General features: G+C 41.1%; 1 protein-coding gene and 1 pseudogene across 2 annotated transcripts in view; both read right to left on the reverse strand.

The window, feature by feature from the left end:
- Window positions 1-22,790, reverse strand: part of MCC (MCC regulator of WNT signaling pathway) — a gene marked incomplete at its 5' end in the record, with an annotated part of 375,431 nt that extends 352,641 nt beyond the window's left edge. The window contains one exon of the mRNA XM_080920142.1: window positions 22,666-22,790. Within this exon, the coding sequence (XP_080776268.1) occupies window positions 22,666-22,790 (125 nt within the window). The remainder of the gene's footprint in view (window positions 1-22,665) is intronic.
- Window positions 1,134-2,010, reverse strand: LOC308423706 (ADP/ATP translocase 2-like; annotated as a pseudogene). Its single transcript has one exon. The product of its transcript is annotated as an ADP/ATP translocase 2-like (transcript).
- Window positions 22,791-25,775: the final 2,985 nt, after the last annotated feature.

Genomic DNA, 25,775 nt, shown 5'->3' on the forward strand with positions numbered 1-25,775 from the left:
ACTTTCCATTCTACATCTGTATCATGGAGAGTTTACCAGCTATACTGTCAATCATTAGTGTGTTTTTAAAGCTGTATTTTTAAGGACAGGCCCTGTATTGCAGACTTTGATATTAGCACTGGAGAGGCATCAGGAGGAAGACAGGAAGTTCAGGGTGAACCTGGGTTATATAATGAGCACCTGTGTCCCACAAGGAGATATTATCTTATGGATATTGGAGGGTATTTTTCCTGTGTGCACCCTCCCCAATGTTGCTAAAAAAATTTTTTTTTATTATTTTCCAAAGTCAGGAGAATCCATAGTTAAAATTAAATGTGAAGTTGAGGTAAAATAACATTTAATGCTACCTTGTTGAAAATTACTTACCTTGAGTTGATTTATTAATAAGAGCCCAAAGTGCTGCCTTCAGAAAACCAGGAGACTACAGAAAGACCAGAGGTTCTGAGGATTTCTGGGAGATCACATAGATGAGCTCACCAGCTGCCATGGGGTTAGCTGTAGGCCTATTCCTGGTGGAACTCAACAGCTCTTTTGGCAAAGAGCCATCAGTGACTGATACGGTGCCCTCAAACCTTTTAGCATCATGAATGGAAATGTAGGAGGGACCCCTGGCAATAAAGCATTTTGGCAAGGACCATTTGCTCATCATGACCCTCATGGGACCCCGTAGGCTTTGAAGCAGTTTCACAGATGTTTGCTCAGCATATGCTGGGCTAAGGAATGCTGGGAAGGTAGTTCAGAATCTGCACTCCAGAGTCTAGAGTTGATTCAGGATTCTGTTTCCATGTGATTTTTAAAGCAGACACCTCTCAAGCTGCCTCCATCCTGGGGTGCATGCTCTACGTGCCCCAGAAAAGGTGTAGTTGTTGTAGCTGAGGACTCTTGATTTTCCTCTTATTTTTTATTATCAGGAGTGACTGAAATAAAAAAATATGATTGAGTCCTATCATTCTTTTCATTATGGAAATGGCTTTAAGAGAAAACTGGTCAGAGGAATAATATTGCTTCCCACTTTTCAACTGGTAAATAGTTGCCTTTGATAACAGACACGACCAGAGAATCTGTCCAGAATGTTCAAGAATATGGTATATTATACAACATGCCTGTTCTCGGGGAGAACACCCAGGACATAATTATGTGCACTTCTTGATCTCATCATACAAGGCAAGCACAAAGGCACCACTCCTGCCTCTGAGATTGTGGACCGTGCACCCTTGAAAAAAGCCTTCATTGCAAGCGATCTTCCGCCAGCTGTCAAGCGTGCCTGTATATATGATACCAGGTCCTCTGCGTCCATACTGATGGCAAACCGTATCAAGAGGTTAAGAAGTCAGGCCAGCAACAGCAGGGACAAACTGTGCAATCATCCATCTGATGAAGATGTGGGTATTCTTGGGATCTGGGAGTATTTCCTTTTCAGTGTCATAGATCCCAAAGTAGGCAGCTCGGTAGATGATAATGCCCTGTACTGACACATTAACGTCTTGGTACAGGCCCTTGATTCTATCAGATTTGTAGACCTTAACCAGGCGGTCACCAATGCCTTTGAATTCCCTTTCAGCTCCAGCTTTGCCCACATCAGCTGCTAGACGGGTACGGGCAAAATCAAGAGGGTACCCAAAGCACAAGGATGTGGCCCCAGCGGCACCACCTGATGCCAGGTTCCCTGCAAAATAGCACCAGACTGGGCCCTCTTGTCCATACCACGCAGAAAGATCTGCTTGTGTTTATCTTTGAAGGCAAAGTTGAGAGCCTGGGTGGGGAAGCATCTGATGACACTGGCCAAGTTACCACGCCAGAAGGACAGGACTCTCTATTCCTTGGGGATACGAACCACACAGTCTATAATGCCCTTGTATTGATTATCTGATTATCTGCCGTGATTTGATTGCTGGGATGCTGCACCTGCAGCAGCAGCTTGACCTGCTCGATGGGTGCTGCCGCCATCTTAGAGATGGCTGCGGCCACTCCACTGACCAAGAAGTTCTTGGTGAAGGAAACAGTGGCATGTCATGTTGAAAGCAAAAAGGAGGAGGAGGAAGAGGAAGAGGAAGAGGAGGAGGAGGAAGAGGAGGAGGAGGAGGAGGAGGAGGAGGAGGCAGGCAAGTGGGGGACAGGACTGTCTTGACAACCAACCGGCTTTGACTAAAATATATTAACAAAAGGCTCCTTTTGGGAGCCCTATTCCTCACGCATCCTTTCTGCTCCTTTCATGAATCTTTCTTTATCCACTACTGCTTATTTTCCTTTCCTATCCATATGTCAGTGCTTGCAATCACAGCTTTCCCCCTTTAAGTGGAATTTGTGAGCAAAAATAAGAATTCTTATCCAGCCGAAAAGATTTAAGCATGCTGGATGGGGTGCTTTACCCTTAACCCGTTCCAACCCACTCAGGCGAAAAGCTCATTGCATAGGAAGCCTGGGCACTAATAGATATTACCTGATGAAGACTATGTGCAGAGAGCTCAGGGCAGATGGGAGAATTAGTTTAGTGCAGGGACTAGTGGAAGGGGGATAGTCCTACATGATCATACCAGGAATTTGCACTCAACTATGTTCTGTTAATACTGCTCTGTGTCCTTCATGTTTATGTAGCTTTGAGCTTTTCAGTGAAAAGCAAGTAACAGTCTACACGTCATGTCAAATCCCGTTACTATTTATATGACTTTCATTAATTGATTTAGTGGTGACACTTTCGAACAGTGAGATACTCCCATTCTTGCAAATAAACAAATGCATGTATATGTGTATAGTTACTTCATAGCAGATTTACAAAGGAAAGGCCTTGAAAGAGAAGGGGAAGGACCGAGGAAAATAATTCCAAGGCTTGGGAAGATGGCTCATTAGCTAAGAGTGCTTGCTTTGCCAGCTCCAAGACCAGAGTTGAAATTTTTGGCTTCCGTGCAAAAAGCCAGACATGGCCATGTGTGCCTACAACCAGCACTGGGAGTCACGCACACCCTTTACCATTATTCACTATTTTTATTTATGCAAAAGTATGGGAAGGTGGCCATGGAAACCAGAAGAGGGCATTGGATCCCCTAGAGCTGTAGTTATAAGTAATTGTGAGCCACAGTATGGTTGCTATGAACTGAACACAGGTCCTCTAGAAAAGCAGTATGTGCTCTTAAAACTCTGAGCTGTCATCTCTCTAGCCCAATTTCTGCTGTATTAAGCTACCTGCTTTATGGTGTTTTTAACAGTGACCAAATTAATAAGAACTATATTTGCAGATAATATACCACTTTATACATTTGGAACTCAGGGAACTGTCTTGGTTAGGGTTTTATTTCTGTGAAGAGACAACATGACCAAGGCAACTCTTATATGGGACAACCTTTAACTGGAACTAGCTTACAGTTTCAGAGGTTCAGTCCATTAACATCACTGCAGGAAGAATGGCACCGTGCAGGTAGACACAGTGCTGGAGAAGGAGCTAAGGGTTCTGTCTCTTGATCTGACTGCAGTCAGGACAGACTAACATCAAGGCAGCTAGTGGGAGGGTCTCAAAGCCCACCCCACAGTGACACACTTTCTCCAGCAAGGCCACACCTCCTCTAATATGGCCACACCTCCTAATAGTGCCACTCTCTGGGTCAAGCATATTCAAATACATGAGTCTATGGGAGCCAAAACTATTTGAAACACTACAGGGAAAATGCCACTTTTCAATTAATTATCTAAGTTCATAATTGTTGTTTCATTATAGACACATACACAGGCACAGTCTTAGGTGATGTCTTCATTGTCAACTGTAGTTTTATGTGTCCAGTTCAGATAGATGGGACGACAGGAGAAAGTCCCCAGGGAAAGTGCTGTAAATAGCTGGCTGAACATGGCTACTTGCTGACACTGTTAATGGTAAGGAGCCACTTGGCAGAGAAAGCACAGGAACTCAGCTTTATCGAACCTTCCACCCTGAAAGCACATCGAGCGAGCACCCAATTAGACCTTTTTTTTTAGACAGACATAAACTGAGACTCTTTGAGGTCTAAAACTCCTCCAAGGCCTAACTCTTGTAAAACACCAACTATTCCCAGCTCTTAAGAACACACACACACTCACACACACACTCACACACATGCACTCATGTGAACACATAGGTATGCACATAATTTCTGCCACTAAACACTGTTGTAAAATAGCTATTTTGAATACGTAAAGATGATTTAAGACTTTTATTTTTATTTTTTAGGACTGAACTCCAAATGGACTGTCAAACCAGGATTTCATCACTGTGGGTTCACAGTAGTGAGCACACAGCGCCGTCTGACCTTTGACCTTGCTCAGCAAAGGCATTCTTTCTGGCTTTAAACCTCCTGGAAGGCACTTAAAGTCTCAGCAAAGGCAGCAGGCCTGGCTTAAGAGGTTTTCCAGATGCCTTTCCAATGTTTCACGTGTCTCTCCAGTTCAGATGGATGAGACGTCAGGAGAAAGTCCCCAAAGAAGATTTCTGGGATGAGGTACAGTAACTGAAGGAGTCAAAGGCTTCAGGTCTCAGACTATTTTTGGTTGGTTGTTTAGATGATTGCTAATAATATAACTTAAAAATTATTAAGCTAGTAAGTGTATATTAAAGAACCTTTAAGTACCCCTGAATCACCCACATTCTTCTGTAGGCATATATTTTTCAAAACCTACTTAAATAAGGGCTTAACCTCCCCTCTACCTCACCACCCACCAGAGGGAGTGGAAAATAAAGGTTATTAGGATATAGGGGAAACAGACCTGTTTAGAAATAGTTCTTTGGGGGAAAATCTAGTCTTCCTTGTTCTCAGTCCAGGCCACTAGCAAACACCAAACATGAATCGGCAGCTTCAGTCCAGTCCACTGGGCAGATGCCACACACAAATCAGCAACAGCAGTTTAATCCAGAAACTGCAAGGCTCCCCAACTTGCTAGTCTTCAGAAGTGGTAAGAAGCTGCAGGAACCTCAGGAGAAGTTTTCTGGTGAGTTCTTTTCAATGAAGTCATCACAAGTGAAGCTCACCAACACAGTGTAAGGCAAACCAATCATACATGTGTGACATCAGCAAAGGCTTGTGAGGTGGACCAAAGTGAACCAAAGCCTGAGCTCAAACTGTCTGTAGAGTCATATTTATCTAAACATCATGTGTCTTTTCACATGTTTGCTATAGCAAAACATTACTTCATTTGTGTCTGCTTCAGCAAAACATTCTTTCACATATCTGTTTGACATGTGAAAACATTCTTACACTTTTCTGCTCCAGCCAAACATCATTGTAACCTAACTTAGTCTCCAAAGAAACTAGAAATTTCCACTTTCTTGTTCCTTACTAAAATCAGATTGGGTGAGCTGAAGATATGGCTCAGTGGTGAAGAACACCGCTGTCTTTGTAAAGATTCAGTTTCCAGCATCAATATTGTTGTTGCTCACAGCCATTTATAATTCTAGAGTTATCTGATGACCTCTTAGGGCCTCTAAGGGTACTGCATACTTGTAGTACACATACGTACATTTAGGCAAAACAGTTAATACATATAAAATTGAAAAGTAAATCTAAACAACAACAAAACCCCCAACCCACTTGCTTTCACACAAATTATAAATTGGTCTATCGAAAAAGCAAGGCTCTCAGACAGATAGGCAGTTTCCTTGGTGAGTTTTCTCTTTTAGTAAATGACATCCACAACATACTTCTAGGTGAGACTACTTTAACTAATGGTTTTAAAGGTTTTTATTATGTGTGCTAATTTAAAACTTATAAAAAATTGTAAGAAAAAAAATTGTAAGAAGTGCATATAAATTTCAAAGATGTTCCTGCACCACCAGAAAGCTGGAGTGTTTAATATTTGCATTAGAAGACAATTTCAAGAGTTTTACTGCCTATAAAATGATTTGAGCATTAAAGTATGCATACATATGTACTATATAGATTCATATGAATATATATGAATTTATATAAATGTACTTCTATCAATGAATACGCATTATATGTTTTAGGAGTTATTTAAATATTTTGCCTTTTTTGTTATATATTAGAAAATACTCATTGGAGAAAGGAAAGAATACATCCATATCTGGCCTGACCTTGTATTTAGTATCTTCCTGTTTCAAGTCCCCCAAGGCTGTGTTTGTAGCTAGAGCATGCCACCATACCTGAGTAATAGGTTGACCCTTGGTGGCTCAAAATGTTAGCTTCTGAATAAGGCTGGGAAGGTACAGAGTTATGATTCCATTCATCCATAGAAAACAATAAGTCTTTTCTTTAGTAATTTCAAGGCACCAATGATGGAGTAGAGGAGAATAGAATGTGAATCTCAAATGCAAAAATCATGCAATTTCTGAATGAGGCACTTGAGTAACTGTAAGAGCAGAGCAATCTAGACTGTCTTCTTTTACAAGGTAGTACAATAGAAACATAGGACCATTGATGTACTGGGCCAGCTACTAGGAATTAAACATGAGAACTTGAGGGGCTCCACACAGAGAAATGACACAGGGCTCTGATTACCAAGGTTATCTATAACTTCATAGTCATCCACCAGTAAAGGCAAAAGTCAGAGCCATCTGCCCTGTTTAATAAGACCGCAGTTCCAGGGGTCTCCAACTGACCACAGGAATCTTCAACTCACCTAGATGAAAGGCTTGGAAGATGAAAGAGTTTTCAGGTAACACAGTGCAACTGGTTATGTGTCAGGGTTACTGACTGATGGTCCCTCATCCTGAGACCAGATGTCCCCTTCAAGTCTGCCATAGAGTAGCATCTCTCAGTCAGCTTCCTGGAGAGGATATGGGCAAGAGGAGAGAGCCAAGGAGGATGAGGGCTGGAGTTGCAGATGCAGAGGAAACACAGATGAAGGTGGGGTCTCTCTTTGTCTCTCTGTCTCCAGAGTGTGCATGCCTGTTTGTGTGCACGCATGTGTGCATGCATGCCTATGTGCCTGTTTGTGTATATGTACATGAATTATATGAATAAGAGCTCAGGAAAATAAATCTTTTGAAAATAAATTCTGTGATGATTGGCTTTAATTTGACCTAAAAATACGCATCCTGATGGGGCCACAGAGCAGAAGCAACTAGCAATCACATGCTACCTACAAAACGCATCACTGCTCAACGATTATTTTACATTTAGCCATCCTAAGGTGGTCAAAGAGTCTAAAAGCAGACAAACACTTCAAAGGAAACTGGACAGTTTAGATAGTCCATGACAAAAGAGACTCCCAGAATGACCATGGAACACAAACACACGGATGCATGCATGCACATGCACAAACACACACCCACACGGAGGTGGGAAAGGAGAGACAGCCACAGAGACAGAGGAGAGAGGGAGGGAAGAGAGAGACAGAGAGACACACAGAGAGAGGTATGTATCTTAGGACAAGGAATGGAGTTAGACTATTCTTCTCTGTTCCCACAATATTCAAGAACACAGAATTATCTGAAGCAACAGACTGAACAACAGCTTTGAAGAGTTCTACATATACAAAGCACTTATATCAGGAACAATTAAGTTTTGTATAAGGAATCGAAAACCCCCATTATTTTTAGTTTTTTTCTTACTGTCATAGTGGTTTTAGGGAAAATATTACTAGAAAGGATCCTTTCACCATTGGAAATGCCTGACAATCTATAGCAGCGGGTCTAACCTGAAGCTTTGGCCTATTCTCTGAGGTAATTTGTCAGCATAGCTCCCTCCAAGGAAGAGGCCATAGGACATTTCTCTTTGACCATGACTGTTTATTCTTTTATTAACTGATATTTGGATGCTATCCCTTTTTCTGTGACTTCTCTTGTCAGTTTTGTCTCCTTTCCTCCCAATCTCTCAGAACACACACTCAACCCTGGCTAATCAGAGAATTAAAATCTAGATATCTCTTCTCCCCATTGGCATCAATAGGAGGACGGTATGAGCCTGCAGAGACTCAGCATTCCTGCCAGCACACGCTACATTAACAGAGCCACACAGGAGCAGACCATACAGAAACCTGGCTTCTATGCAGCCTGTTGAATCCCAGCAGAACTCCTGAGAGAAATGCAGCTTGCAACCCTATATTTGGATGCTGCTAAAATGTGGTCTGTGGACACACAGAGCAGTTTCAACAGCCAGGACAGGTCCTAGGTTAGACCTGTCTCTTACACCAAAACTGAAAGATCAGACTCTGCAAACTAATATCATCCCAATAACATCAAAGCACCTCTCTCTCTCTCTCTCTCTCTCTCTCTCTCTCTCTCTCTCTCTCTCTCTCTCTTTCCCTACCCCCTTCTCCTCTTCCTCACCTCTCCCTTTCTCTCTGAGGCTGGCCAGAGCCTAAGTGTGCTTTTTCTGGTACTCTGGACCCTATTACTCTCTAACACCCTTCTCTGGCTTGTGTGGGCCTCCATGCCAGTACCTCAAACAGCATGGCTTTTTCTTTCTACCTTTTCGTCTTCAGGCAGCTGCTGAGATTGGCATCTGGACCTTCTTATTTTTATTTTTTTATTTGTCTCTCTTTTATACTTTGATGAAATTGTCCTGGAGGTTCCACTTGAGTCCATCCTTAAATTATTTTATTAATTAGACTAAGAACCCTGTATCATCTGGCAACCATGTAGGGACCTTGAAAATTAACTTAATTACTTATTAGTTCACTTAATTATCTGAAGTATAAGTCCATCCTTTCATTCAATGTTGATATAACATCTCTATATATGCAAGAATGGTGTCAGGTACTATAAAAAATACCAAGACACTATTGTCATGTTCATGAATTTTATACTCTAGTAAGGGGAAAAAGCTAAGTAGAGATTGAGACTCTACAATTTAGTATTGGGTAAGTTTATTTTATTATTATATGAACTTATTACTTGAGAAATGTATTGTGAATATCCAATACGTATCAGAAGATAGACTATGTAAGGAGAGGTAAAAATGTTGATTTGATAATCTTCTTCGTGGTTCACACACTCTGAATGGTGAAGGTAATTCTCTATCCTACTTTCATCACTAGAAACAAAGCTTGGAATAGTTTTAGGTTCTCCTCTAGCTCATAACCTATATTTAGGGGCTGATTAAAACAAATTCTAGCTAGCAGCTAATGCTTAAAAAAAAAAAAAAAAAACTCTTTGCTGTCTAGGCTATTGAATAATAACTACTTTAGAGCAAAAATATGGATTTACCATGACCATACACCAAATAGCTATCCAGTGGAGACTAACTAAAATAGTATGCCTTTCTTTAAGTGTCTTAGTCAGGGTTTCTATCATTGCACAAAACATCATGACCAAGAAGCAAGTTGGGGAGGAAAGGGTTTGTTCAGCTTACACTTCCACATCGCAGTATCACCAAAGGAAGTCAGGACTGGAACTTAAGCAGGTCAGGAAGCAGGAGCTTATGCAGAAGCCATGGAAGGATTTTGCTTCCCCTGACCTTGCTCAGCCTGCTTGCTTAACCCAGGTCTACCAGCCCAGGGATGGCACCACCCACAACTGGATGGGTCCTCCCCCCTTGATCACTAAAGGGGATCTCATGGAAGCATTTCCTCAACTTAGGCTCCTTTCTTTGTAGTAACTGTAGTTTTTGTCTATTTGACACAAAACCATCTAGTACAATTGACCCCTTGTCAACTTGACATACAAAAACATCACTGTTAAGCTTCAACCCTTACTTTCTTATTCATCCCCAGGATCTAAATAACCTTAAGAGTTCCACAGTCTTTACAAAATTCTACTTGTTAAAATTTCAATTCTTTTAAAATATTCAATCTCTTTTAAAATTCAAAGCCTTTTTTTCAATTCAAAGTCTCTTAACTGGGATCTCCATTAAAATACTTTCTTCCTTCAAGAGGGAAAAATATCAAGGCACAGTCACTCAAAAGCAAAATCAAACTCTAACCATCCAATGTCTGGGATCCACTCACGAACTACTGGGCTCCTCCAAGGACTTGGTTCACTTCTCCAGTTCTGCCCTCTGTAGCACACATCTTGTCTTCTAGGCTCTAGCTGCCTGTTCTCCACTGCTGCTGCTGTTCTTGGTAGTCATCTCATGGTATAGGCATCTCCAAAAACACTGCTGTCTTCCATCGCAACTAGGTTTCACCAATAGCCTCTCATAGGCTTCCTTTATGGTGCCAAGCCTCAATTCCTTTGTATGACTTTTCAGTCCTGGGGCATTAATTGCAACTGAGGCTGCACCTTCACCAGTGGCCTTCCATGGCCTCTCACAGTGTCAAGCCTCAGCTGTTCTTCATGACCCCTTCATTCCTTGACAACCAGTACCACCTGGGTGACTCTTACACATTACCAAGTCCAGCCACAGCAGGAAGTATAACCTTGACTATCTCTGGAACACAGCTTCTCTGTGTTCTCAGAAAAGGTTTTCCAGAAGATTTCACCTTAGTGATGCTGGTCTCTTCTTAATCACCACTAATTTATTAGTTCCATCAATAGTCCCAGTAATGCAAAGCTTTCAATTTAGTAGTTATGGTATGTTGCTAATCACAGCTGATTCTTCAGCCCCAGCTAATCAAAATAGCACCAGCCCTGATACGAGTCTTTAATCTTCCCTCTGAAATTCTACAAGCCAGGCCTCCATCTTCTGCACTCTTCTTTTTTTTTTTTTAAAGAATTATTTATTTTATGTATATGAGTACACTGTAACTGTTTTCAGACACACCGTGCATCAGATCTCATTACAGATGGTTGTGAGCCACCATGTAGTTGCTGGGAATTGAACTCAGAACCTCTAGAAGAGCAGCCAATGCTCTTAACCACTGAGCCATCTCTCCAGCCTCCTTCTGCATTATTCTTAACATCATCTTCCAAGCTCCTACAGAACATCCCACAGAGCTCTTAATCCCAATGGTCCTTCTAGTTCAAAGCTCCAAAGTCCTTCCACAGTCATCCCCAAAACATGGTCAGGCTGTCACAGGAATACCCCATTCTGCTGGTACCAATTTGTCTTAGTCAGGGTTTGTATTCCTGTACAAAACATCATGACCAAGAAGCAAGGTGGGGAGAAAAGGGTTTATTCAGCTTACACTTCCACATTGCTGTTCATCACCAAAGGAAGTCAGGACTGGAACTCAAACAGGTTAGGAAACAGGAGCTGATGCGGGGCCATGGAGGGATGTTACTTACTGGCTTGCTTCCCCTGGCTTGCTCAACCTGCTTTCTTAAAGAACCCAAGTCTACCAGCCCAGGGATAGCACCACCCACAATGGGCTGGGTCCTCCTCACTCGATCACTAGTTGAGAAAATGCCTTACAGCTGAATCACATGAAGGCATTTTCTCAACTGAAGCTCCTTTCTCTATGATAACTCCAGCTTGTGTCAAGTTGACATAAAACCAGCCAGTACAAAAAGAATATGCTACCACTAAAATCCTGAGCTGGTATTGATGAGACTCATCAAATCAAAGTATTCCTATCTTGAAAACATGATATAAAAGGTCCAAAGAGAAGATTATAGGGTCTTATGTGTGTTTGATTAAAGACACATGATGATTCTGTAGCAGGACAGTGAGTTCTGTCATTTTGGATTCTATTTTTTAAAGAGTGCATGCATGTTTAAATATAAGAAACACAATATCTTCTAAATGAATTTAAAACCAACCTGTTTCTAAATGTTTTCAAACAGTTGAAGTGGCCATTACACAATAAAACATGCTTTAGCTGACTAACAGTAAGCTTTCTTGTAGCACTGAGGGAAATAAATCTGTTCTGGGCACTGGGAAAAAGGAAATGCAAGAATGAGCTGTGCTTGTCCAGGAGTGTAGGAGGAGCTGGCTTTAGGCAAATGGCCAAAGAGGAAGAGATCCATGGAAACTGAGTCCAGCAAAAGTGAGAAAGTGCTTGTTGAGTAGGCAGATGGAGAGAGGGGGGCTTCTAGAGGGGATGCAGGTGCTGAGCTTGGTGCTTGGAGGAGCCTGGTACCACTGAAGGCTGGAGTGTGAGAGGAATGTGCAGGGAGATAGCACAGTCACTGCACAACAGGAAAAGACCTTAAATGAAATGCCCCAAGAAAAATCCTGAACTTATCTGTAAAGTACAGGCAAAGGCTAAAGGATTTTAAAGGATGCCTGCTCTGCTTTGTGTTATAGAAAAACAATGTCAGCGTCAGTAGATTGGCCTGAAAAGGGCAATCCAGAGGGTTAGAATAATACCACAGTAGTTCTGGTTAGAGAGATAAAGTTTAAGAAACCAAGACATGAGTATAGGGAAGAGCCCCATTACTTTCATCTTTTGCCTATAAAACTACCAGCAAATTGTTTATAAGAGTGGATGGCCCACCAGCAGTGTTCTCAGAGCAAATCTCATCTGTTTATGACTAGGAGACAAAATCAGGTTAAGGTATCCGTCCTTTTCCTTCTTCCATCAGTATGAGTCATCAATAATCAATGGCATGAGTTTGGTAATGGCTCATCTGCATATTTAAACTGACATTTTTAAAATGACAACGAGGAGCTGGCAATCAACTGTTCTCTAAGGAAATACTCTTTCCCCTCCATATGGTTTCCACTTTGAGACTGGGATTTGAAGAGATTTTTTATTTACTAAGCAACAGAGATCCCTCTCCAGCTGAGATCCCTATGTAATTTCATTTAGAATGCAAATACCTGCACCAATATTGTAAATGCCATACTGCCAATGCCAAGGTGCCAATTAGAATGTGGAGTTGTTCTCACTATAGAGGGCTAGTAATTAAAAAGTAAAGGTCTTGAAGGCTTTAGAAGAAAACACATTCTCTTGGGTTAGATGTGTAGCATGTGTGATAGAAAAGGCTTTTAAAAGGGATATTAATTCCTGTTGCAAAGAATACAGAAAAAAAAAAAAAAAAACGGAGCAACTCAACTCTAGCTCTCTATGCACACAGTGTCATCAGACTCCACTAACAACACTTAGTGCTAAGTGCTCAGTTGTCTCCAAACCCTGGGTTTTGTCTTTAACAGCATGATGTTTTTAAAGTGAAAAAAAAAAAAAAAATCAAGGAGCGGACCAGTGGACAAGTCAAAGGGAAGCCAAAAGACGTGGTGGTTTGAATATGCTTGGCCCAGGGAGTGGCACTGTTAGGAGGTGTGGTTTGTTGGAGTGGGTGTGGATTTGTTGGAGTAGATGTGGCCTTGTTGGAGGAAGTCTGAAGTCTGTCACTGTGGGTAATGAGACCTTCCTCCTAACTACATGGGAGTTCAGTCTTCTCCTGTTTGCCTTTGTAACAAGATATCGAACTCTCAGTTTGTTCTCCACCATGCCTGCCTGGGTGCTGCCATGCTGCTGCCTTGATGATAATGGACCTCTGCACCCGTAAGCCAGCTCCAATTAAATGTTGTCATTATAAGAGTTGCCTTGGTCATGGTGTCTCCTCATAGCAGTAAAACCCTAACTAAGATAGAGAAGGAGGACCCAAAAGGCAGAAGACAAAAAATGACTACCACAAGTTGCTATCTGATTTTTCACACATGCAGCATGACACTTATAATAACCAACCACTTTTTACTGGATATAGGGTCTACTCTATCAGATAGAACCCATATCTTACATATCTAAAGTAACCAAGAACCTGGAAACTAGATGGGTCTTGGGCTCTAAGGGAAGAAAAGCTTACTACAATTATTCTGCTAAGGGAACATGACAATAAAATGACTCCTACTGACATTGTTATAACCATAGATGAGTGTATCCCTCAGTTCTCAATAGAGACTTTTCTAATTGTGGTAAATGGGAACACAGAGAGTCACCACTGTAAGATGTGCAGAGAGTGAGAAACTTACGAGCACTCAGCCCTAAGCAGCAAATGTTTATCAAATCTTCCTATCAAGGCTCAGGGATCAATGAAGAAGAGGAGGCAGAAAGGTTCTAAGAGCCCAGATATGGTGAATGATGTCATGGAAACAGTGTGTTTCAGAGAAACAGACTATCTCAGAGACTCTGACTGCACTCACAAGATCTGCTCAGGTTTGAAACAGACAAAATTGGGACAAGGAGACAGCTTTGTATAACAATGATTTACACATTAAAAAATTCATCCTAGTTTAATGGGATGAATAATTTTCAGTATATTCATACAGTTGAATTTGCAAACCAACTTGTGTAATTAGTGAACTTAAAAACACTACTTTCGACAGGCAGAGCAGGCACACTGCCATCAGGGCTCGAAGCCTGCCCAAAGAGAACTGAGCACCCAGAGGAGATGCAGGAGCACTTTCCCTACTGAGCCCACAGGTAAGCCCACACACTCTCTCCACTGATTATTTAGGGAGATGCCTCCAGGAACTCTCAGGATGTAGGCATCACACTACTGTTTGGGTCAGTGCCCTTCAGGCTTCCATCTGCACTCATAGCTAGAAAAGGTCCATCGCCTTCAGAACTCACAGCCTGCCCATAGAGAGCTGAACACACAAGACTGATCTCCTTCTGAATCTAAGCAACAGAAACCAAGACAACAGGGCAACATCAGTACCCAGCTCTCCCACCATAGCAAGTAGTGTACATCTCAACACACCACAAAACAATATTTGGACTTAAAATCGAGCCTCGTGTTGATGATAGAGGGCCGCAAGAAGCTCATGAATAACTCCCTTAAAGAAATACAGGAGAACACAGATAAACAAGTATAGGCCCTTAGAGAAACACAGGAAAACACAAGCAAACAGATGAAGGAACTGAACAAAACCATCCAGGATCTAAAAATGGAAATAGAAACAATTAAGAAAACACAAAAAGCAACAAGTCTGGAAATAGAAAACCTAGGAAAGAGGTCAGGAGTCATAGACACGGGCATCACCAACAGAATACAAGAGATGGAAGAGAGAATCTCAGGGGCAGAAGATAATGGAGAAAGCATTGACACAACAGTCAGAGAAAATTTAAAAATCAAAAAGCTCCTAATCCAAAACATTCTGAAAATCCAGAACACAATGAGAAGACCAAACCTAAGGATAATAGGTGTGGAAGAGAGTGAAGACGCCTAACAAAAAGTCCCAGTAAATATCTTCAACAAAATCATAAAAGAAAACTTTCCTAAAGAAGTGACCATGAACATACGAAAAGCCTATAGAACTCGAAATAGTTTGGACCAGAAAAGAACTTTCTCTGGACACATAACAACAAATGTTTAAAACAAAGAATGAATACTAAAAGCAGTAAGAGACAAAGGACAAGAAACATATAAAGGCAGACTGATCAGAATTACACCTGACTTCTCAACAGAAACAGTGAAAGCTAGAAAATCCTGGACAGACATCAGACAGACTCTAAGAGAACACAATGACAGCCCAGGTTACTATATCCATCAAAACTCTCAGTTACTGTAGATGTAGAAACCAAGATATTCCAGGACAAGACAAAATTTACACAAAGCTGTCCACAAGTCCAGCCCTACAAAGGATAACAAATAGAAAACTCCAACACAAGGAGGAAAACTATACCCTAGAAAAAGCAAGAAAATAATCCTCTTGCAACAAAACCAAAAGAAGAAAGGTACACAAATATAATTATACTTTTAACAACAAAAATAACAGAAAACGACAATCATTATTCCTTAATATCTCTTAACATCAATGAACTCAATTTTCCAATAAAAAGACATAGGCTATCAGACTGGATATGAAAACAGGACCCAGCACTGTGCTGCATACAGGAAACTCATCTCAGTGACAAACAAAGGCACTACCTCAGAGTAAAAGGCTGGGAAAAAAAAACCTTCCAGGCAAATGGTTTCAAGAAACAAGCTGGAGTAGCCAACCTAATATTGAATAAAATTGATTTTCAACCAAATGTTATCAAAAAACACAAGGAAGGATACTTTTTATTCATCAAAGGTAAAATCTATCAAGATGAACTCTCAATCCTGAAAATCTATGCTCCAAATACAAGGGCACCCACATTCATAAAAAGAAACTCTGCTAAGGCTCAAAGCATATATTGCATCACACACAATAGTAGTGGGAGACGTCAACACCCCACTATCATCAATGGACAGATCATGGAGACAGAAACTGAACAGGGACAAATGAAACTAACAGAAGTTATGAACCAGATGGATTTAACAGGCATCTATAGAATATTCATCTTAAATAAAAGAATATACCTTTTTCTCAGCACCTTATGGCATCTTCTCCAAAATTGACCATATTTTGCAAAACAGTCAGTTGAAAAACAGGCCTCAACAGATATAAGACAATTGAGATAATTCCATGCATCCTATCAGATCACCATGAAATAAAGCTGGTCTTTAGTAACAACAAAAACAACAAAAAGCCCACATACACATGAAAGCTGAACAATGCTCTACTCAAAGACTTCTTAGAAATTAACAAAAAATGAAGGCACAACATACCCAAACTTATGGGACACAATAAAGCAGTGCTAAGAGGAAAACTCATAGCTCTGAGCACCTCCAAAAAGAAACTAGAGACATCATACACTAACAACTTGACCGCACACCTGAAAGTTCTAGAACAAAAAGAAGCAGATACACCAAAGAGGAGTAGACTGCAGAGAATAGTCAAACTCAGAGTTAAAAATCAACCAAATAGAAATAAAAAGAGCTATATAAAGAATCAACAAAACCAGGAGCTGGTTCTTTGAGAAAATCAACAAGATTAATAAACCCTTAGTCAGACTGACTAGAGGGTGCAGAGAGAGTATCCAAATTAACAAAATCAGAAATGAAAGGGGAGACATAACAACAGAAACTGAGGAAACTAAAGAAATCATCAGATTCTACTACAAACGCCTATACTCAACAAAGCCGGAAAATCTAGAGGAAATGGACAATTTTCTAGACAAATACCAGGTACCGAAGTTAAATCAGGATCAGATAAACCATATAAACAGCACCATAACCCCTAAAGAAACAGAAGCAGTCATCAAAAGCCAACCAACCAAAACCAGCCCAGGTCCAGATGGGTTTAGTGTTGAAGTCTATCAGACATTCATAGAAGCCCTAATACCAATACTCTCCAAACTATTCCACAAAATAGACACAGAGGGAGCACTACCCATCTCATTCTATGAAGCCACAATTACACCCATTTCTAAACCACACAAAGACGCTAAAAAGAAAGAGAACTTCAGACCAATTTTCCTCATGAACACGAATCCAAAAATACTCAATAAAATTCTTGCAAACTAAATCCAAGAACACATCAAAACAATCATTTACCATGATCAAGTAGGCTTCATTCCGGGGTTGCAAGGATGGTTCAATATACAGAAATTATGAACATAATCCACTATAGAAACAAACTCAAAGACAAAAACCACATGATCATCTCTTTAGATGCTGAGAAAGCATTTGACAAAATTCAGCACCCCTTTATGTTAAAAGTCTTAGAAAGATCAGGAACTCAAGGCTCACACTTAAGCATAGTTAAAGCTATATAGAGCAAACCAGTAGCCACCATCAAACTAAATGGTGAGAAACTTGAAGCAGTCCCACTGAAATCAGGGACTCGACAAGGCTGCCCACTCTCTCCTTCCCTATTCAATATAGTACTGGAAGTACTAGCTAGAGCCATCAGACAGCAAAAAGAGGCCAAAGAGATACAAATTGGAAAGGAAGAAGTGAAAGTATCACTATTTGCAGATGACGTGATAGTATACATAACTGACCCCAAAAGTTCCACCAGAGATCTTTTACAACTGATAAACATCTACAGCAATGTGGCTGGATATAAAAATAATGAACAAATCGATAGCTTTCCTCCACTCAACAGATAAACAGGCTGAGAAAAAAATTAGAGATTTGATACTCTTCATAATAGTCACGAAGAATACAAAATATCTTGGTGTGACCTTAATCAAGCAAGTGAAGGATCTGTACGACAAGAACTTCAAGTCTCTGAAGAAGGAAATAGAAGAAGACCTCAGAAGGTGGAAAGATCTCCCATGCTCATGAATTAGAAGGATCAACATAGTAAAAATGGCCATCTTGCCTAAAGCAATGTACAGATTCAATGCAATCCCAACAAAATTCCAACTCAATTTTTCATAGAGTTAGAAAGTACAATTTGCAAATTTATTTGAACTACTAAAAAACCCAAGATAGCAAAAACCATTCTCAACAATAAAAACACTTCTGGGGGAATCACCATCCCTGATCAATTGTGATAAAAAACTGCATGGTATGGATTCAGACATAGGGACTAAAACACCAACCAATGAGTTTGCGTGTAGAGACCTATGGCTCCAGGGACATATGCATCAGAGGATAAGATTCTCTGGCATTAATGAGAGGAGAGGACTTTGGTCCAGCAAAGGCTCATTTTCCCAGTGTAGGGGAATGCCAAGGTGCTGAGGTGAGAGAACAAGGTTGGGAGAGGGAGCACCTTCATGGAGGCAATGGGAAGAACAGGGGGATGGGACTGGAGGAAAGGGGATAACACCTGAAATGTAAATACAGAGAATATTCAATTTAAAAAAACAGAAAAAACCCCACTATTTTCCTATCCATGAACACCAGATGCTCTCCCAACAATCCATTCATGTGTAACATACTAGAGGGTCAACATGCTTGGGATTTTGTTTTTGTACATTTGTATGTTTTTCAAAAAATTTACAGAAATACCTTCCATAAAATAGAAGAAGTCATTTTAAAGGAAAAGATCTTTTCATCAAGTACATGCCCACTTGATGTATCTGATAAAGATAAAAGATATTTGAGCAAAAATGCTCAGAGAATTTTTCAATATACAAGAACACATATACCACTGATTATATGTGATCATTTCTCCACTGGAATTTGCTGAATGTGCTATACCATCATAAGCTACAGCAGGCACCAGTTTCAGCAAAACACAGAGCTTATTGTCCTTACAAAAGAAAAATAGCTACCATCAAAATAGTAAATAACCATGAAATTTACAAGGTGACAAGAATGTTTTAGAAGACAAAGTTTGTTGCTATCGTAGAGAATATCAGTGGGATAAAGTGAACCCATTTTGATATAAGAAATATACTTTCTTTTGTAAAGATCAGCTTGGGGGGTGCTCTGCAATTGTATAACTTAATAATAAGATAAATAACAGAATTTTTAAATAGAACAGACATTTCACCAAAGAATAACCCCAAATAGCCAATAATGACACATTAAGATATTCAATATTATTAGCCATTAGGAAAATGCTAATAAAACTACCATGCGGTACCACTGTATACACAGCAGTGTGACCATAAATAATTAGTGCCCCTGGAGAGGGAGAGAAGTTAGAACTACTTGTAGGGATGTGAAATGGTGCAGCTACTCTAAAAAGCTTTTTAATACTTCTTCAAAAACATACGCCTAGAATTTCCATTACACTAAGGAACTCTACTTCGAGGAATATACTTAGGAAGAAGAGAAAATATTCGCACACAAGAATGTGTACATGAATATTCATGACAGCATTACTCACAGGAGTCCAAAGACAGAAACATTCAAATGTTCCTCATCTGATGAACAAACAGCATATGTTGTATCATTACAATGAAATATGATTCAGCCATAAGAAGGAACGAAGCATTGATACACACTAAAACAGGCAGAAACTTGAAAGCATTAGCTAACTGGAAAAAAGACTACAATCACAAAAGAGCATATATAATTCCATATATATATGTATATGTATATATATGTGTATATATATATACACACACACACACAAGAGAGAGATATACTATTGGTTAGTGGTTGCTAAGCTTTGGGGCAATGGGTAGGATGGGGAAGTGAGATCCAAAGAGAACAGGTTTTGGGTTGTCCAACTTTTAGTGCCCCAAAGTTGAGCTGAGATTTAGGGGGAAGGTTATGTAAGTATTGAGCTTTAGATACTTGTCAGATATGCTCAAAATATGCAGCTTTTTTTCTGGACTGTTGATGAAGCAAGCTTGAGGAACTGAGCTTGGGTGTACATAAATAGCTACTGACTGACATGCACACATAAAATCAATCTCAGGTTTGAAGAGGCGGAGTCACTAGGATCCTGGGATCTCACTGGCCTACCAGTTCAGTAAATCACTGAGCTCCAGCGTCAGTGAAAGAGCTTGTGTCAAAAATAGAGGGACAGAGCTAGAGAAAAGACTCAGCAGTTAAGAGCACACACCCGTTTTCCAAAGGACTGGGGGTCAATTCTTAGCACCCAGGACAGGTGGCTCACAATTGTGTAGCTTCAACTTCTGTAGGGATCTAACACCTCCAGCTTCTGCATGTGCAGACACATATACATAAATAAAGATCACAAGATAAAAAGCTTTAAAAATAAATTAACCTGATATCAACCTCTGGTTTCTATATACATGAAGGTATCCACATACATGAAGGTTTCCATATAAGTGAAAGCACACATCTGTAGAGTGACTTGAACACCTATATTTGCACGAGAGAGAGAGAGAGAGAGAGAGAGAGAGAGAGAGAGAGAGAGAGAGAAACAACTTCTTACTGCTTTTCACTGAAGCGAAAAGACAAAACCTAACTCCTGCTACTTCCAATAATGTGATTAGTGGGATCCAGAATTCACTATTGTGACACAAGGGACTCAGTCATCATAAGGCTAATTCACTACTGTGAAACATGGGGTTAGGTCATTATAAGGCTAATGAAGTGTACTAGAAGAGCCTGCTGTGATGTCAGGCACAATCCAAATCCTATCCTGCCCAGGGTAAATGCTTGGTGACAGTTTCATCTCAGCTCCTCACTGGGGATGGCTCTGCATCCCTTTGACAGTTTAGAAGCTTTTTGCTAGAATCACCAATTCCAGGAACCTTCAGTTAGCCAATGTCTTTTCCTGGTGAGGAAGCATATGCCAAGAGAACATGAACAGTGGGAAGTCCCATCTTTTGACTCCGACATTCACACCCCCCCACTGCTTCTCTCTTTTATTTTCCTTTCTTCCAGACATAAGGTTGCCAGCCCACTCTGGTTTAGGTAGAGGACTACAGCCAAGACAGTCACATGAAGATTATTATGGAGGGCAACTTATATAGACTGATGACTACTTTCCCATCCAAGAGCTACTGCTTGTTCTTACCGGCAGAACTCAGGTTTTGTTTATGGGCCACTGTACCTAGCTGCATCACAATTTCTCTCACGCTCTGTTGCAAATAGAGGCGGCAAAGGGTTCCAATTTGAAAAATAAGATATTTGGGTAAGCCTTGTTATGATGGTGCCACATACTTCTATGCTCTTTTATATCTTCCTCTAGAACTTGGGGGTGAAGCTCTGTGTTGTGAGATAATTAGGGTGCTTTACATGCAGATCGAGCCGTGGAAAGGAAGAAGGAAGCTGGCCAATGACGGCCCTGTGGTAATCATAAGGTTTCCTTGTGGAAACGCCAACTCATGTTTAATGAAAGGAGAAGTTTTCAGTTTTCAAAACAAAGTCCTCGGATTTTGTTTAGAGCATTCATTATTCTCTAGGGTACATAGATCCATGAAACTAAAACGAGCATTTATACCGTGAAGTTTAGTTCACATAAAGCAATGTATTAATAGGCCAAATTAGGTAGGGAAAGATAAGAATGCTGTTAATTTCCTGTAAACATCCTTGCCTGGTGAAATTAAATTCCTTTTGCATTCCAACTTGAATATAGAATTCTTTTATTACTATTACAATGAGAAAAAGACCTTTTACATAGGCAAACCCCAAAACCAGACTATAATAAACTTTAAAAAATCACAATGAATTCAAGTTTAAAAAAATGAGAAAACAAACAAGCAAACACACGAACAACAAAAACAAAACCCATAAAACCCTATGTGGGATCTTTCAGAGTTACATACTGTTATTTTAGAACAGAATTATTATTTTTTTTGTCTTGATAGTATTTCTCAATGAAACTTTGGAAAAGATAATAAAAATCCACCGTCATTGATAATTCAATCAAGTCTCAAATGCTGTTTTTTGTTTTTTTTTTTTAACCTGCCTAATTGTTACAAGTTAAATGACCCATTCCAGAGTGCTTTCCGGTAATTTGGGGAAAATATTCCTTGATTCCTGTTTTCTTTAGGTAGGCAAGGGCAAATGGCAAGCAGGCAACCTCAAATTTCTAGAATGGATGTTGAGAATCCCCAAGACATAGTTTAAAGAAAGGGAGCATATACAAAAGCTAGACTGCCTGTTTTGTTGGAGGCAATTCAAACTGCGGAGCGTACTTCTTTTATTCTCAGATGTCAACCTTTCATAAAAGCACATTACAGCTTTACAGTCCACAGTTTGGCTTCAGCTTCTAAGGCTTACAAATTTGGACAGTACTCATCATTAGCCGTAGGCTAAAACCACATCCGGAGACCTGAATCTATCTGGAAGCAGTGAATGGAGTTGTGAGGACACACCTCCGAACTGGGTGGGGAGGAGGGTGGGTCTATATTCTAGACTCCTCAAACCCTAGTTTGCTCCTGGTGGCTTCCTGTGCCCCGGAGTAGAGTGTTTAGATCGCTACTAGGAGACGAATTCTGCCCTCTGTCTGGACTCAGGTGTTTTCCCTAAGCCATTTTCCTGCAGGAGTCTGTTACTGACAGCGCTCCAGCCTGGGTCTCCCACTTGTCCCCCATCGCGCCCTGGAGCCTGCGGTGCCTCAGCAGCCCCAGGAAAGCAGCGCCTCCTACCTGGGGACCCGCAGGTACCTCCGGAAGGCAGCCAGAGCAGCCCCTGGACCCTGTGGCCCAGCTGGAGAAAAGATCCCTGAACCAAACTTTCCTCGCGAGCGCGTGAACAACTTGGCCGGAGTTGGGCGGAGGGTCGCCTACCTGCTGATGTAGCCATCGCCGTCGCCGTCGCATGTCTGGAAGAGCCGCCGCAGACGCTCTTCCTCGCCTGTGCTGGACGCATCGCTGCTGCTACCACTGCTTTTGCAGGCGCTTGCAGCCGCCATCGCGTTCCGGCCCCGGGGGAGGAACAGTAAGACCTGCACTGCTCACAGCCGCTGACAGTCCCGAACCTGCCCGACGACGGAGCATGCCCAGTGGCCGCCCCGGAGCAACTGATTCCACCTCTCCAGGTTTTGCGGGCGCAGGAAAGATGGGCGTCCCGGAATCGCCCGAGTGGCACCTGCGGAGCGAGAGTGGCTTTAGAAATCACAGAGCGTGGGATGCCTCCCTGGAGACCGAAGAAAGCTCCAGGCCCCAGACACTAGGGGACGATTCAGGCAGACAGCGATGTTCTGGCACTAGTGCACAGAGTAGGGGATTTCTTTTCGTGCAGGGGACGGCGTGGGGCTGGGGCACGATTCCTATGTTGCAGGCTCAAAACTCTGCGTGTGATCCCACTTTCCAGAGCGTGCTGGATTCCGACTCCACCACCCGGAATGAGACCCAGAAAGGCTGGCATTTAAAAGTTTACATCTGACATGCAACTAAACTTAGTCAGTATTTGTCTTTCACTGGAACAATCTGCCTTTCAGTGGGATTTTCTGCACTTTGGATCGGTTTCTGGTAAACGTACTCTACTGGGCTGGCTACAATAGACTTTATCCCAACTGCTTTAATCACATCAACACTGAACATAATAGATGGTCTCACACTGCAGATCTAGAAAATCCCTGGCTTGGAAAGCAGATAAAGTTATCGGGTTATCTTAAGGGTAAAGTAGATAGTACATCCTGTAGAACACTTAGCTTCAGCTGTGTGCTCAATGGATACTAATCCTGATTTGCAGGTAAGGCCGCCGAGGTACTTAGATTTGCTGGAGGTTTCAAGCCTTGTGTGCGTCAGTGCAGAGACAAGCCTAGGCAATGGTAATTCCAGATCAGGAGCCCTTAAACACCACACTAACCTAATCATAGCAAGAGGCAAAGGAACCACAGTGAAACAAATTGTGGTTTAGTGGATGATTCATTATTCTGTTCCAGGCTTTCTGCCAGAGGTCTGTGAAGTCCTGTGGCAGTTTAAAAACACGCCGGAAGATTCTTTAGTCTCATCAGAAGGTGGGGAATGCTTTGTCCTCCTGAACCTGGCTGGGACTTTGTAACTACCTTGAAGCTGGCTTTAAAATGGTAACAGATTCTACCTATCTTTTCTTTGGGGAACAAGAACTTTGGATGCTACAATCTCTGAAGGAAGTTTGTCTATCCAGAAGCTGCTCTGCAGGAAAATCCAAGTAGAGACAACATACAAGCAAAGGAGATGTCAAACAGCCCCCAGATGTTTGAGCCTTCTCTGACCTGGAGCCAGACTTGAATGCGATAAGATGCTTGCTTTGGATATTGCAAATCCATAAGCAAAACAAGAGCCTATCGGAGCTCAGCCAACACTCCAGAGCTCTAATGCTATCTATAAAAGGTCGTTGTGGTTTTAAATCATTGAAATTTAGGGTGATGTGTTTGTTTAGCAGTGAGCAGTTGGAGCACGTGGATCTCTCTTGGGATTGACTACAGGGTCAGCAGGAAGGGGTCGTTACTCTTTTTCTCTTCTTTTTCATACCGTCTACCTATTCCTACTTAATTCTTCTTAGTTCTGCAAGCTCCAAACATTTCAGATATTTGAGGTACTTGTAATCAGATGATGGATATGTTAGAAATGAGTCTGGTGTTTCAAAAAGTAACCACACAATCAAAGACTTCAGCAAGGAAAAAAGCTTTACTTCTGGACTGAAGCTCAGCAGCTGAGAGCAGTTGCTGTTCTTGCAGAGAACCCAGGTTTGGTCCCAACCACCAGTGTGACAGCTTACAACCACCTTTGAATCCAGTTCCAGGGAATCCAGTGCCTTCTCCTGGTCCCTGAGGTCATCAGCCATGCACACAACACATTTATAACCACACACAAACAAATCTTTCTTTAAAAAGTTTTACTTCTGTAAAAGGTTGCAGGCATGCACATCAGGGGTTCCTCTGGGTTTTTATTCCTAATGCAAAGGGGTCCTGTTCCTCGCTATGAGTGGTCAGAATTTGGTCTCATTCATTAGCACCGCTGAAAATCAAAGCACACCTTTTGAGGATAGGAGGCAGTCTTGAGCACACATTTGGATCCTAGAGAAATACTGACTAGAGAAGAGGCTTTGCCAGGTAGCATTTTTACCAATGTCTTTAAAAATGGAACTTTCTTTGTCTCATTTAACCCTTTGATAGAAAAGACAGCACATTTCAGTAGTATTTTTCATAAACGGTATATCTTGTTAGAAAAAAATTGCAAATATATTCAGTAATATTTGCCTAATAGATGCTACCAACATCATCAATATTCTGGGGGGGGGGGTTAGCATGCTTATATTGTACAAAATTTAAATTTTTTATGTTTCTACTTTTATAAAATAAAATCTTTGTCATCACAACAAGAGTTGTTTGCCTTTGTCTTAGTTTGGGTTTTATTGCTGAAAAAAACATGTTATGAACACAGTAACTCTTATAAAGGAAAACAATTTGAGACTAGCTTACGGTTTCAGAAATTTAACTTAATATCATCATGGTAGGAATCATGACAGTGTGCAGGCAGACATGGTGCTGGAGATGCCAAGAGTTATACATCTTGATCCACAGGCAACAGAAAGAGACTGTGTGCCACAGTGGGCACAGCTTGAGAATAGGAGACCCCAAAGGCTGTCCTAAAAGTGACATAATTCCTCTAACAAGGCCGCACCTCCTTACAGTACCATTCCCTATAGGCCAAGCATTGAAGCACACAGGTCTATGAGGGCCACACCTATTCAGGCCACCGTACCCTCAAGCCCACCTTGACATTGTGATTTTAGATTAAAAGCCATTTTTTTCTAATTATAAAATGTACAAAAGGCCTGGAAACCCAGAGTTTTTTTTCCCAAGCCTTAAGTGGATCTTCCTATAACTTTGTGTCTAGTCAGAAAGTGGAGATTTAATTATCAACTGATGATGTTTCCAAGACAGTTTTTCTTGTTAGAGAATGTGTAC

This window comes from Micromys minutus, assembly GCF_963924665.1.
Source record: "Micromys minutus genome assembly, chromosome: 8".
In the NCBI taxonomy this organism is placed as follows: Eukaryota; Metazoa; Chordata; class Mammalia; order Rodentia; family Muridae; genus Micromys; species Micromys minutus.